At 44.8% G+C, this 15,410-nt stretch overlaps 1 protein-coding gene across 1 annotated transcript in view; it reads right to left on the minus strand.

Annotated features, from left to right (window-relative positions):
* Positions 1-15,410, minus strand: part of UMODL1 (uromodulin like 1) — a 49,599-nt gene that overhangs the window by 21,558 nt on the left and 12,631 nt on the right. Inside the window, 7 exon segments of the mRNA XM_048293571.1 lie at positions 2,061-2,699; positions 3,256-3,393; positions 7,196-7,415; positions 9,948-10,060; positions 11,488-11,745; positions 13,899-14,039; positions 14,881-15,073. Coding sequence (XP_048149528.1) covers positions 2,061-2,699; positions 3,256-3,393; positions 7,196-7,415; positions 9,948-10,060; positions 11,488-11,745; positions 13,899-14,039; positions 14,881-15,073 — 1,702 coding nt within the window.

A 15,410-nucleotide genomic window follows, 5' to 3' on the forward strand; every position in this document is an offset into this window, starting at 1 on the left:
AAAATTGTGAATCAAGTTACCAGTCTTTACTTTGTGGTGTAGCAACCTGCTTTCCTCCCTGCACACACCTGAGTGCATCTCCACAGGATACCAGGCACCAGGTTCCAGCTCTGACACTGTCAGACTCCTATACTCAGTTTTCATCTCCCATTTTAGCTGCTTTCCTTGAAGCAGCAGGAATTATAAAGCTCTGCATAAACTCTGTGGATGACTTCACATCAGAGTTCTACTCACACTGGAAAAATAATCATTTGAACTGGGACAGATACTGGAGAAAAAGAAATAATAATCAGGTAAAGCTTTGCAGAGGAGGGGAGAAATGCCTGCTTGAAGCAAGCCACTGAAGGAGGGTTCCTTTATCCCAGCATAATTCTGATCCCAAAGGAGCCCTCACCACCACCAGTCAGATCAAAGGATTTGGGCAGGGTTTTTTGCCATCGCTTGTCCTGTCACATGAACACAGGTATTTAGGGGATAAAACACATCTCAGGTGAGAGGGGAAAATGTTCTGAACAATTCTCAAATAATAATAAAACCCCTGGTATTTAAAAGACCAGACTATGAAAAATTGCCTGAGGTTGAGCCTCCAGGTCAGAGATGATGCCACAAGGAGGAGCTGCATATGAAACTTCACCAAATGTGGGCATTTGCCCTCTGAATTTGCTGCCCTGGGCTAGTGAGATGCCACTCTGGTGGCTCTTGCTCTTATTCCTTAGGCATAATCCCTTCACAAGCTTCTTTCCCAGCAAAAGCTCTTGGATAAATATTTGACTCATAAGGAATATAAAACAAGTTTTTATAAACGGAACTTTTTTTTGTGTAGAATCCTTCCGTTTGTTTTCCAGCTGGGAGAAAACAACCTTTATGGGGGTTTTTTGTCAGTTACGATTAGCAAATTTTATACTTAGAACAAACAAACAAACAAACAAACAAACCCCAAACTCACTTTGTTTTCATTTAAAAAAAACCAAACACATTTTTTTTAGGAGGAGACAAGACAGGAGCTGAACAGGGCATTGGCACAGTTGCCCAAGGCAGGGCAGGGTGGCAGGAGGGGAGCAGGGCTGGGGGAGGAGAGAGGCTGGAGAAGCAGCAGAACTGGCCTTACAGGGCTGAAAAAGGCATTTTCCAGGGAGAAAGGAATGAAGGAGAACCAGAAGTGGGGCTGGATGAGTGGAGACCACCAGGAACACGAGATCACAGGGGAGGGGGAGAGAAAAGAGCAGAGTGAAGTGTGACTTGGGATCAGAGAGATGTGGAGGGCATGAGAGACACAACAAAGACAAGCAGAATCAGAACTGATAGAGCCAAACTGAATAGTGACACACTACAGAAAAAAAATACATTTAGTGATGGGCAGAGACAGCAGCTGTCCTATCCCAAACAAAACCATAATTTTAAGACCAAATCTGATTCTTTGAAATATGATTCAGCTCCAATCAACAGAAAAATCCCCTCATTAGCTGCAACACATCTGCCCAAACCCAAACAGATGAAACCTTTGCCAGCCTGGTTGCTCTCAATTACAGCTCCTGAAACTGTGTCTCACAGGTTTCCAGGCAGCTCCTGCCTCACAGGGGATTTGTGAAGGACTCTGACTAATCATCCTCTGCTGAGAGGAATGGGAAGGCAGGTCCTTTTCCTCCCCAGCTGCCTAAGTTAACTCCATAGACAGCTGCTGCTGCAGTGCCCTGGTGCCAGAGGCTGCAGGAAAAACCAGGATGTGTGGCAAAAGGATGAGCAGCAAATGTTGCCGTGAGCCACTCGCAGTGCACTCTTTGATGTGCTTCCTCCTCTTTGAGCTGAAGAAATGTAACATCAATAAAAGCAACTGCTAAATTGCCAGGAAGAGGAATCGTTTTCACAAGCTGATTTAGAAAAGAGAGAGTGCCAATTCCTGCAGAAAATATCATTGATATAGAAAAAATTGCAGACAACAAGAAAATTATTTTGACATTGAAAAAATAGTTTTAGATGCCTTTTCCCCAACTCTGGGCGAGGCTTCGCTTCTCCCCCAGCTGAATTCCCACATGTGCAGATCCCGTGGGATGTGTACTCACTGTGGTCCGGGCTGGGGGCTGCAGAGGTGCCAGGCAAAGCAGGTGACCCCAGGGCTCCAGTGTGCTCCTCAGACCAAGAGCTCTTCTCTCTCCCCACCTCTCCATCTGCTCTGAGAGTGGCGTTGAGGGTGGGAATGTTCCCTGTGCCCGGCAGAGCTGTGTCAGGGCCACCTCCCGTGTGAGTCCTGGTGGCAGCAGAGGCTGTTTGATTTGGAGACAGCCAAACTGAACTGAGTTGCTCTTGCCTGGCCGTGCCCATGGGCACATTTGGGAGAGCAGCCTTGGCCACGGAGCTTTGCTGTGATGGACTTGTGGCTTCTGTGCCCATGGCCAGTGCCCCGCTGGGTGTGACTCCCGTGGCCGTGGGGCTGCTGTCCCTGCTGAAACCCATCTGTGGGGCCAGACCTTTTTCCCAAGGGGTTGGAGGGGCACTGGTGGGACTGTGGGATGCTTGTTTGTCACCCAGGGGCAGCACAGCAGGGAGGAGTGTGACGGTGCTTGACTCCGGGTCTGCAGCAGCCACTGTCCCGGTGGTGGCAGTGGGAGCAGGGCCTGCAGGGCTTCCTTCTTCAAGAGTAAAGTCTGTGCTGTTTCTTATTTCAGGAGCCATGGTTTCAGTGAGAGGATCCACAATCTCACCTGCAACACAGTAAACACTCCTTGAAATGGGACCTCAAACTGGGTGAGGAGGCACCAGGGCCTGTCCTGAAAATGGCCCCAAGGCCACTCAAGCACCCATGGCAGCATTACAAAAACAGGTGCTGGATGTTCATGAACGCATTGCAGAATTTGTGATTTTTATGGGGTTGAATCTGATTTTTATGGGCTTGTGCTGACACAAAGAAGCAGAGTTGATTCCTGGGTCTCCTGGGTCTGGTTGGCAAGGCCGTGGATCAACTCAACAGGAGGAAATTAGCCACAGACATAGCAAAGAGGGAAAAGTACTCCTTGAAGTTATCAGGCTTATCAAGGAGGATCTCAGGGAGATTTCATCTGAAAATATAATATATATATATAAAATAAATAAATAAATAAATAAATAAGTAAAGTTACAGATCAGTCATATATAATTCCTCAGGCACAGACTGCAAAGGTGCAATTATATGAACAGATGCAATAAAAGCAGATGTGAAAACCCACAACTTATTCCAATGTTTCATGGCAAAGAAAAACTACACGCCAGCCTTTTTCTCACCCTCACAGTTTCTTCCAGGTTGGGATGGATTGGTATCCATGGTTGTCTTGCATCTGCACAGGTAGGAGCCCATCAAATTGATACACTCTGCAAACACAGAGCAGTCATTCTCAGCTTGGGAAGCACATTCATCCCAGTCTGTGGGGCCAAAACAAGAACGTGGGTCAGAGAGCCTCCCTGCTGGCTGCATTAAGCTAGAAATAATCATTAAGTAGTCCTTTTTAAATGTATTTATGTGGTCTTCGTTTTTCATCATTTACCTGTCAGCCAAGTTCTGAGTGATGCAGAACACTATGTTTTGTTATTCTCTTGTTCTTGTACTCTGAAAAGTATTTTCTCTGAGTAAAGACTTTTTAAATAATTGTTTTTAGAAGTAAACACATTTAAAGTGAAAAAATGCTCGAGGTTTGTACTACAATTTTATCAAAAGCACTCACTATACCAAGCTCTGTGTACAGCACCTCCAGATGTATCAGGTAATTAATAGATCTGTTACCACTAGCTACCAGCAGATACAACGTTAAATAGAGACTTAATCCAAATAATCTTCTGCTTCAAATAAAAAGTAAATGCTAGTAACTCCCACGGGAAGCACTCTTCTGTTCTTAACAGAGGAAGTGCTAAGGGCAAAATCTCTTTTTATACAATTTTTCTTCTCAAAAGTTGTACTGTAAAACTGTGAGCCTCTTTCTGGTAGTATCAGAAAAGACATCCTGATTCATCAATGCATGAAGATGCTCTAAGAGTGTTCCTTATGTTTGATTTCAGCTGCTCTGAATCAGTTAGAGATGCTTTTTCACACAGTTGTAGACCTATTTTATTGCTGAGTCTCTTCTCCTTTGAGGAATTTATATCTGGAGTCTTGTGTTGCCATTCACACCCTGTTCCAGAAAAGTTGCAAAGGCTGAGTTAGTCCTTTGAACAGGAACAATGCCAGTGAATCCCAGGTGAGCCCTCCCTGTGTGACTCCCTCGTGCACTCACCTTCGCTGCCTCAGAGCCCTGAGAGAGGGAGAGCAGCAAATGAGGCTAAAAACCGTGTCTTGGGACAAATCATTCTGATCAGAGCCTAGAAAATTGTTCTGAATAACAAATTAACATTAAGTCCTCGTCCTGCAAACCTGCAGATTAATGAGGATGGTTATTTCTCTGAAACAAAGGAGTGCCCCATTCCCTGTGTATGCACATACATGCACTCATCTTGCTGCTTGCTTTTCCTGCCTTCCAGCTAGTATTTCAATTCTTTTTACTTTTTTTGTCGTTGGGTAATTGCTGTGTCCATGACAGTTTCCATTAGACAATTTCATGTGCCTGTGGCCAGCAGCTGCCATACTACATTCCAGCCTAAGCCACTTAGAGGGAATGCAGAAGGGTGCGGGATCGACTGAACACCAGAGATGAAATCTCGTGAATTCCTTACTGCGCTATGAAGTAATTGTGACTCTTGCTGGCTTCCAACACCATCTGAGAGATGCTAATTGCCAAATCATTTACATTCACTGCCTCCATTGTCTCTGAGGGTTTCCTTTCTCCTCACTTAGCACGGCTTTTTAAGCAAATTCCTTCACCTCTGATGGCCACGTTCAATCATGCATCGGGTCAAAACATTGGTGCTGACTGGTGCATCACTTGTGCAGTCCACACACACACACACACTGCACTTTTTTCCTCTCTAAACCATCACATCTCAGCCAAGATGTGTTTTGGATTCTCTTTCCGCGCTCTTGGCACCTCTCTGGCCTTTCACCTTTGGCACTTCTCTACACACACACCTCAACCAACAGTCTTAGTCCAAAAATTTTTTAAAAAGCCACCTTTGCGTACATTCTGATTACATATTATACCCGTAAGGGGTATGTGCAAAGGGTAAAAATCTGTGAAATTCCCTCTCAAATGATGTTGCAGATGCTAAAGATTTGTCTGATTTCATGGGGGACATTCATGGAGGAGAAACCCAAAGAAATCCCTCTGGATTCAGGGAGTACTGGAGCTGAAAACAGTTGTTGGCTAAGGGATTATTAGTGGTACGCGATGCCTCTCCAGGAATTGGCTCCTGGCTGGTACTGAGGACGTGACATTGTGCTAGAAGGATCTTGGGCCTGACTCAGCATACATCCCTTTCTCTTCTCTTACCATGCCCCACGCAACAGATTTTATTGTTTCTCTTCATCATGGCAGTCAACTTAATAATTTATGAATCTTCGAAGAGATCTGGTCCACTCCCTTCTGTTGTGCTGTCCCTTCTGACTTCTCATCCCTGCTTTTGACAGATAAATGGACTGTCACTAAACCAAGCACAAAGCCTAGTGGTGGCCAGGCTGCAGGGAGGATCCAGGGGACAGGATCTGGGTGGGTTTATTGCCAAAGGTCATGTCCTGAGCCTCTCCGGGGTCAGGAAGCAAAACACCCCATTATACAAGTCCTTCCTTCGTGTGTTTCACTCCTTATTTTCCACTTAGGAAACTCACGTTGAAGAAACTCTTCTTTGGTTAGACCTAAGAAATAAACCCCTTTTTGTGGTGGTCTATTTACCCACTGCTTTTCTTATTCCACATCGTTCCTCCCCTTCCCCTTGTCCCTAGCCCTGGCCACTCCCTCGGGTTCTCCCTGTTGGTTCCTGTAAGCCAGCTCTGCCCATGTACTGCCCCTGGGCCCCTGAGAAAACCCCTCTGCTGCCCGACCACGAGGCCTCTCTTGGGCACTCTGGTTCTGGGAACCAGCCAACAACAGGAAACAATAAAGGTTCCCGATGGAGAGACCCTTCTCGCCTCCTCTGCCATCACCGTGTTGCAGAGCCCAGCTAGCCAGAGCAGGAGCTCAGGGAATCCAAAAGGACTACAGGAGGGCAGAATATCTGCTCTGCCCTAAGCAGCCCAGCTGTGCTCTCTGGGAAAGCTGCAGCTTGCTAAACCAAACCTAGCACTGCAACACCTTTTCTCAGCCCCTAAGGAGGAGTGGAGGTGTTGGCTGTGCTCCTGGATAACTGTGGAAGCCACTTGGTTTTCTGCAGCTAAAGTGACAGTCCAGAGCTATTGCCTTCTTCCTCCTCAGCCTTTTGGTCCCAGGATCAATAACATTTATAAAGTATTTTGGCACACATCAGCATCTTGCAGTTCAGTCTCTGTTGCCATTGTGATATTTGTAGGCTTCGAGTGCAATTTGTCTCCTGGTTTTTTCCTGTCCTGTTCTCCTTAACCTCCGTATGCTCTGCAACTCCAAAGGGAGTTTTTCCTGCTCACAGTAACTAAGCTTTTAAAGGCTTAATACACAGAGAGAGAAGAATAACCCATTCTGTTGGCTTAGGCAACTTTCTGAACTCTGCTGTCTCTGCCAGCTGGGAAACCTGAGGACAGAACTCAGTCCTTTGAAGATAAAAGTGTTGATTACTGAAGATCAAACAAAGGCCTGGTTTAATGTAAATTCCATGCATGTTTCTTCAGTCCTATTCACAGTAAGGACATTTGGGAATTTCTCTGGCTGGGTTTCTAGAGTGAAGATGTTAGATTTCTTTTCTTAAACCCTGGCCCAAATACAGTCCCCCAGTCTTGGAGCACAACACTGTCTAGAGGGTGTGTGTATCTAAAGGCTACAAATATTCCACAGTAATCCTGTCTGCCATTCAGCACCAGAAGATATGGCAAACTTCCAGCCAGGGACAGAGAGGAGAGGGAGGAAAATGAATAGGGAAGCCAAGGGCTCCACTTGGGTTAAACACAGTGAGGGGAAGCAGTGCCTGCAGGTACCTGGGGACAGCCAGTGTCCCTTTGGCTGGCCCTTCTGGGCTTATGGACAGAACCCCTGGAAGAATTCTCGCACCATGGTTTTCTCTTCAACTAACCACATCCTTTGTTTCTCTATTTTGTGAAGAATACTGGTGATACTGCACGTGATCAAAACACAAGCCTTGCTTTCTTCTTTGAAAAAATAATAATAAAGATTACCTTCTACTGCAGTGTTTTGCTCATCCACCACAAGCACAGAGCCATTGTGCAGGTAGGAAAGCACTGGGGCAAACGTGGAGGCATCCACTGGAAACTCAGGATCCTGCACGGTGATCCTGAGCCTCACAATGATGCTTCCTGCTGCCAGGGATTCAATCTTCATTTTCAGCTTCCCAGATTTGTACAAGGCAGAAATATTGGGTGGAAATGAATTTTCAAGCTGAACAAAGGGAGAGAAGCATTGAGAATGAGGAAGCCAACAGGTACCTCTTTAAATATTTATATAAACACAACATAGAAGATGCTGTAAAAAGAAAAGTTTCAAAGTGTTTGAGAAGTCTTATTTTTCAGAGATTACTGTGGCACAAAGTAATATGAGTCTCCTTGGTGCAACCCTGCTGAGAAGGACTTGGGGGTGCTGGTGGATGAGAGGCTGGACATGCCCTGGCTGTATGTGCTGGGACCCAGAAAACCCCCCTGTGCTGGGCTTCACCAAAATCAGCCTGGGCAGCAGGAAAGGGGGGATTGTGCCCCTGTGCCCCACTCAGGTGAGACTCCACCTGCAGAGCTGCCCCAGCCCTGGGGCCCAGCACAGGAAGGATGTGGAGCTGCTGGAGAGAGGCCAGAGGAGGCACCAAGATCAGAACAGCTCTGTTGTCAGGAAAGGCTGAGAGAATTGGGATTGTTCAGCCTGAAAAACAGAAGGCTCTGGGGAGACTTAGTTGTGACCTTCCAGTACCTGAGGAGAACTTACTGGAAAAATGAGGCAAGACTATTTACAAGGGCCTGGAGTGACAGGACAAAGGGGAATGACTTCAAACTGACAGAGAGTAGGGTTAGATTAGATATCAGGAAAAACTTCTTTACTGCGAGGGTGGTGAGGCCCTGGCACAGGTTGCCCAGAGAAGCTGTGGATCCCTGGAAGTGTTCAAGGCCAGGTTTAACAGGGTTCTGAACAACCTGGTCTGGTGGAAGGTGTCCCTGCCCATAGCAGAGGTTTGGAACTAGATGATCCTCAAGGTCTCTCCCAACCCAAACCATTCTGTGACTATATGATTCTATGACACCTTTGAAAACTGTATCCATCTGAGCACTGGTCCCACAAACCAAGTTCCAAATTTTGGCTCAAGGGAGCAGAATTCCCCCTGGACCTGTTTGCTTGCAACAGAGCTGAACTGTTCTGGTAAGTGCATGCAGCAGAGCCTTGATGTTATCCCTATATGTCACATACACGTTTTATTTACAAGTGTGGGCATGGCTTTAGTTCCCAGGGAGCATTTGAAGCTCCCCAGTTCAAGTTCAGCCTGCAGCTGAGTCCAAAACCAAAGAAATCTCAGGATGAGAGACCAGAAAAATGGAGGTGGGTAACTTAAAAAAAAAAGTGTTTGAGACAGCCCAGCTTCAAGGCAGTATCACACTTTCATCATGGTTAATTACCAAACCAGTGAGCAGACACTTCAGCTGAACAAATGGCATTACTCTGAAAGTTAAAGCTGGCACACTGCTGTCAATATTTGAGCTGTGCAGGAGCTGGCAGTTTTACCTTACATGTCTAGAAGGCAGCTCCTTGCTTGAGCCTTTTGTTCCTGCATACACCTCAGAGCATGCCTTGGAGCACGAATCGCAGAGCCATAATTCAGCACAGCTTTGTTCCTATTCAGTCAGAGCTTGCTCAAAAAGATTCCTACAAACAAGCTGTTTAACTGGTCCAGGCTCATATCAGGGTAGGAAGGCAAGAAAATGAGGAGAGAAGAAGTGAGAAGGGGATGTTGTGCTCCCCAACACCCAAGGAGGCAGCAGCAACACAGATGGGTGATGCTCCTTTTTCTTCCCAACCCGATGAAGCCCATCAGGTCTGCATTAATCTCAGAGAAGACTCACTCACCAAAATCCTCCTACACAACAAAAGTGAACACTTTGCAACTATGGGAAATAAAACCACGTCGGGAGGTTCAACTTGCAATTTCTTTTGGGCAAATGCCTCTTCTCTGCTGCCCTTGAATGTAAAGCTCCATTATTGTTTTGGGGTTTTCTGTTGCATTTAAATTCACACATGATTATGAGTCACCCTTTGCTTTGGGGAAGCCTTGTTTTGGATGGAGATCCCCCCAATTCCACTGTATGGGCCCTGTTCTGTGCAACAAAACTATAGGAGATTGCTCCAGCTTTTTTTTTTTTTTTTTTTTTTTTTTTTTTTTTTTTTTTTTTGGGAAGCTGAGAGCTGGTATTAGACTTCATGACTCAAGTTTTGTTTCTGGCTGATTACACCTGACTGTGGACAGTGGCAACATGTGTGCAGGCAAGGAATGGGGCTGGAGAAGAAAGCCTGGTCCAGACACTTTTCCTAAAAGAAGAAAGAGCTTTGAGAGAAGTAAGACATTTATTGAGAAGACTGTGCTGAAATGAGTGCCAGGAATGCCATTTCAATAATCCATTAAAAAGCCTCAAGTTAATTTACTGGTAGTTTATTGCCAAATTAAAGATCCAAGGAAAGGAGCCTCTGTTGCATGCCTGCATTTATAATTCCTTCACTCTTCTGTAGGGGAAAATTCTCACTGGCTTCATTGCTAACAAGGCCAAGGGCTTGATCTGTCTAGTCAGTTGAATTTTGTTTTAATTATAAAGAAAGGTCACAGGAAACAGTATGATGATTTTGAGGGAATATTTCATCCAGGCATGAAGCCCTCTGTTTGATTAAATCAATTGTAAATTGAAAAAAAATCTGCATCACCCAGAGATATTTTCATTTTACCTCTGTAAGCAACAGTCTTGAAAAGTCCTCATATGCTGAGCTGCTGGAATTATGGAAATCATCAGTGAAGTTGTAGTTGAGAATCCTCATAGTAACAGCAAATATCTTGGCCTCTGTAGACACAACATTAAAACACACTGACAAAGTAGGAAAGGATTCAGTTAAAACTGATGTAGCCAGAACAAATGTCTGACGATGGAAGAAGGGAGGACAAGATTGAGAGATCGGTATTAAATCAAAAAAATAAAGCCAATAGGGTCCTACAAGCTTCTGATACATTGAGAACATGCACTTTTGTCAAGCCTAAAGAGATATTTAGGTGCCTAATTGCAACTGCATGAGAACTGGGTGTACACATACCTTTATGTGTGGGTTTACACATACCTGGGCCTGGCCCTACGCAGCTCCTGCCTTGAAGTTACACTCAGGGTTGAATTGCCTGTGGGCTCATCTCTGGCCCACCAGTCACAATTTTTATTTATTTTCCTGATCTTGGTAGTGGGGATAGTAAATACATTCTTAAACTGAAAATACAACAAAAAGCAGTGCATGCCCCTTGTCTGTGTGGTGAGCCCTGACAGATAATGTACAGAGCACAGGAGCCAAAACCAAGAGCCAAGGAATCTCTAACTGCTTTGTCCTGTATAAACACCCCGAGGCTGTTACTCCTTGGACTGATCCTTGGAAAACTTTTCTTTTTTTCAAGGGCTCCAACTTCATACTCTGAAGTTCAGCCCTCTGTTTTCATAACCACTAGACCTCCTACTTTCCCTCCACAAAAGGAGTAATTCCCTTCTGACCCAAACTGGAGTCATCCCTCATCTGATCAAAGGGAAGGCTCTTAGGGATAAACATGAACAGCAGCATTCTCACTGTGGTCAGGAATAAATAGTTCACTGCTTGCTTTTTGAAAAAAATGGGGAGAGATTTATTTCTTTATTTGCACAGAGGCTTAGGAAATCATTTAAGACTAGGGGAAAAGCAAAATTATGTTTGATCAACACACTAGGGCCTCAGGAAGCTACCATCACCAGTTAATTGAACCGAACAGGGCAGGTAGTCTGCAGCTTTCTTACTCAGCCCTTGTAATTCCCTTTAATCCTCTATTCAGCAGAATCTGCCCTTCCTCTGGGCACTCTTGTTAGCTCAGCTGAGCCCTTGACAAACTGGTTGCCTGCATTTCCCACTGGCCACAGCCATCAACCAGGAAAAAATGAGGCCTGTTGAGAGATAGGTGGCAGCAGAAAGCAGTGCCAGGCACCAAAGAAATAAATTTTAAAAAAATAATTATAGCTTAGCCTGATATCTGTAATAGTCTAATCAGCTCCAGCACTGCTTTATCAACTAAGGCCAAAGTTCTGCTGCCTGATATTCTGGGTTGGATAAATGCTGGAGTAGATGAGATAAAAAGTGCTGAAGAAGGTGAGAAATGTTCAGTGAGGAGCACAGGATCATTGCTGAACTGTGAGTGGGGATGGAGGGAGAAGGGAGGAGAGAAAATGTATATATATTTTAAAATTTTTTTTAAGTGTTTCTTTACCTGTTTTAACATTTTGACGGGAGATGATGGTTTTTCCACAGGCTTCATAACTGATCTCTACTGAATACATCACACCTGCTTCCAGGTGAGACACATGCATTTGCATTTCCTTTGTCTTCAGGGTTTGCACAGTCTCATTGCCCTTGAGCACCCGGACTTGGAAAGTGTGGTTCAGAGTGGAACTGACAAGCCAGGACATTTCAAAGCTGTTGCTGGTAACGCTGAGGATTCGATGGTTTGTAACTGCAGAGGGATCTGCTGCAGTCCCAGGAAGAGTTGGCATAGAAAAAGCAACATTTCTCCTGTAAACTGTGCTATTCTGAATCCACTACACACAAGCACTTTGACAGTCAATAGGGTAAGGTCCTCTTTATGTCAGGACAGAATCTTCCCCTCTCACATTACCAGGTCCCCTCATGACTGATTTAGAGCTTAATCTTTTTATTTCCTTCTAGTATATGCATTTCCACTGAATCACAGAGTCCTAGAATGGTTTGGGTTGGAAGGGACCTGAAAGCCCATCCAGTTCCACCTTCCACTAGACAGGCTGCTCAGAGCCTCATCCAACCTGGCCTTGAACACTTCCTAGGATGAGGCAGCCACAATTCCTCTGGACAACCAAATCTCCTCCAAATCTCCAGTCACACAAATAACCAACCAGTGAGCTACAGGTGCAAGCAACAGGAATAAGCTGGGAAGAGTGACTCTGTGTACTCTACATGTGTTGACACCTGCTTTGCCTCCTGTCACTTTAATCATCAAAATGCACCTGTTCAGGCAAAGGTTGCCTGGATTTATCCTGGAAAACCCACACAGACCCCAACTAACAGAGGCTGGGGGCAGAGTGGCTTGCAGAACTTCACCTCTTATTCCACTCCAGTCCAGTGCAATCATTGTCATGTCAATGGGAAAAGACAGGGCCCTTCAGAGATGATTCCTCTCCTGGGAGGAGGAGGTGTCTAAACTGGGTAGGGTGAGTTGCCCTGCAGCAGAGCCAGTCTGTCTGGTGAGAGAGAGAGAGAGCCCAGCCTAGACACTTCTGCTGGAGAGAGCTGGGGCCAGCCAACATGAGCATCACACCCCGTGCTAAGCCAGAGACCAGGGCATGCTGCTGCCACAGCTCCAATTCTTTCATGCTGACGGTTAGACTAAGAAAAAAAGGTTGTTTTCATAAATTGCTTCAATAGAACACAGTTATTTCCGGCACTCTGAGCCAAGTAGCTGCCAAATGCCTCAAAAGCCACTCCCCCCTGCACTAGAGGGGCCTCAGTTTAATTCCTCTGGCTTCAGCTTTGATCAGAAGTTGTGGATGAAGATCAAGAATATCCAGTCTGTCTCTCTGAACTCTCAAAGAACCACTTAAAGCTATTTCCTCCCACAAGAAGAACGGGGTGTTGTTAAAAGGATTGTGGTAACTCTTGCCTGAAAGGGCTGGATCATCCGTAGAAGCACAAATCTAGTGAGGTTTGTTCCCATCACAAATCAAGAAAACATTCATTAAAATCCAAGGTTACTTACAGCACCCAGCATTTGTAGATTGGTTGGTTATGGACAAGAGATTTGATTTCCTTACCGAAGGAGAGCTACTGCCAGTGTTAACAGCATTTACTGCTGAACTTGGACTAAATGCTGCAATGCCTAGGGGAAAATTATATTATCAAAGAGTTAGAGTATTTCTAAGAAAGCAAATCCAAAATAATACCATTCATGTTTTCCACATGAAGAGCAGCAATAGAAGTAATATAAATAGAAAATAAAAGTATTATCACATCACAAAAGCATGAAGTAATACATTACCTTAATTTTTGAGATTAAGGGATTGTAAAATTGTTTTCTAACTAAAGCATCGAATCTGCAAGCAGTTATTAATCTCATTAGCTTAAAGCCTATTAGCAGGCCCATTGATGTCTGTGGGCTGTAAGTATATTTTGCTGAACTGGTACCACAAGGAATTATTTCAGCCAGTGCCAAACTCCAGCTGCTTGCAGCAGAGGGCTCAGCAGCAGTGCAGCAGCTTGGGGTGGGACCATACCACCACTGAGTCTGGGCTGCAGTCAAAACAGGAAAAAAGAAAATAGTAGAAATAATGCCATTAATTGTTTCTCAGGAGGCTGGGGAGGTGCACTGACAACAAGTGACTTGCTCTGAGAAGCAGTCAGGGTCTGGAGTTAACAGGTTTTGGCAGGTGAGTGAGGACAGCTGAGGGTGAAATAGATGAAACAGCAAACTGTGAAATTAATACCCTGCTCTTCAATCAGAAATAGGTAACAGGTTTATGTGGCATTTTCTCCCAACAGGAGGAGAAGGGGCACTCGTGTTCCAGAAATCCCAGCAGGTGCCTCCTGTGAAGGAGCACAAAGTCCTGCAGGAACATCCTCAGTATTTCCCAAGGTGAGACCTCCATTTCTTACCTTCCTTTCTTGAGCTCAGCTGGTGAGGGGTGACCCCGGCATGTTCATGCTGAGGGTGGCAGCTGTAATGACCCTCCAGGTTTACACAGCTGCTTTTCTCAGGGCAAGCATTGAATTCAGCATAGGAGCATTCATTGACATCTAGGAAGAACAGCACACCTTGCACAGATATTGAGAGCAGCATCAAGATTGATCACACGTCTGACTGATGTGTGTAGATCAGGCTCTGGGTACGATAAATTCAGTGTAAATCTGCACTAGTGCTGTTAAAGCCATTCTGGATGTTATCACCCTATCAGTTTTTACCCCAATTCTTTGGAATTGAAGGACAGTTAGGGGCAGCTCCTGCTTGCACCTGTAGGATGCCATCCAAACCTGAGATGTCAGCACAGGAGGAAGGAGAACTACCCAGTGATTTCACTGAAAGCTGGACTGAGTAAACACAGAATAAGAAGAGTTGAAAATGGTGCTTATGAAGCACTGCAGAAGTGAAAATGTTCAGATAAATACAGAGCAATAAGTAAATTGACAGAATTTAAAATTAATCTATTGAAATGTAGTATGTAGTAGTATGCTATAGTAATTAACAAACTATAAATATGACTTGTTTCATGCAAGCTACTGGAAGTAACATGGCAACAGAGTCCATCTGCTTCCCAAGAAAACAGATTTTTTTAAGAGCCTGTTTAATACAACTAATGATTGTGCTACAAATATGCACCTATTTGCTTTTTCACCTGAAAAACTATGTTATTGGGAGAAAATAATTTCAATTGAGGGTTCAGGAGCATTCCCTTCCAAACTACTCACTCCAAAATAATCATCAACTCTCCATCTGCTAACAGAAAGGTCAGGGCCGTGTTTGCAAAGTTTGCAAGGTCCTCTATGCTATCTTTGAAAGCAAATTAATGGTCATGTAAATGAGATCCCAACCGAAGAGGGATGAAAACCCCTAAAATATGACAGAATTACAATCAAGGACCTTGCACTTCAGCGTCAATCACTTCATACACGCGCTTCACCATGGCCTTCAGGGAGGAGGAAACCTCTGCCAGAGGAGCTGGATGGTGCATTCCAAGGAGAACCTGGGAGGCCACTGTCCCAGCGTAGGTTTCCCCACAATTACTCTGGATGTGGTGCACAGAGGTGTTCAGGTGCTGCAGTGCACCAGTAATCTGCAAAACAGGGCAGCAAACACTGGAGCACCTTGTTCCTTTCCCAGCACATGAATTATGGAATGGTTATTATCATAATCTGAGTGTAGAAAGAAATTCAGACACCATGGCAAGTGGTAACAGTTAGGCCTGTATTTATGCAAGGTGAATTCTTCTTATTACCCCATTTCACAACAGATTTATGTTACAGACATGCCAAGCTAAGGTGGGGTGTGGAGCTGAACTCAAAATGCTTTGGCAGAAGGACTGAATAGAAAGAAAAAGAGGAAAAGCAATAGACTCAGGATGAGGGGTGGGATTCAGAGCCACAGAGAGACGACAGAGAGACCAAACCATC

Source organism: Corvus hawaiiensis, chromosome 2 (assembly GCF_020740725.1).
Source record: "Corvus hawaiiensis isolate bCorHaw1 chromosome 2, bCorHaw1.pri.cur, whole genome shotgun sequence".
In the NCBI taxonomy this organism is placed as follows: Eukaryota; Metazoa; Chordata; class Aves; order Passeriformes; family Corvidae; genus Corvus; species Corvus hawaiiensis.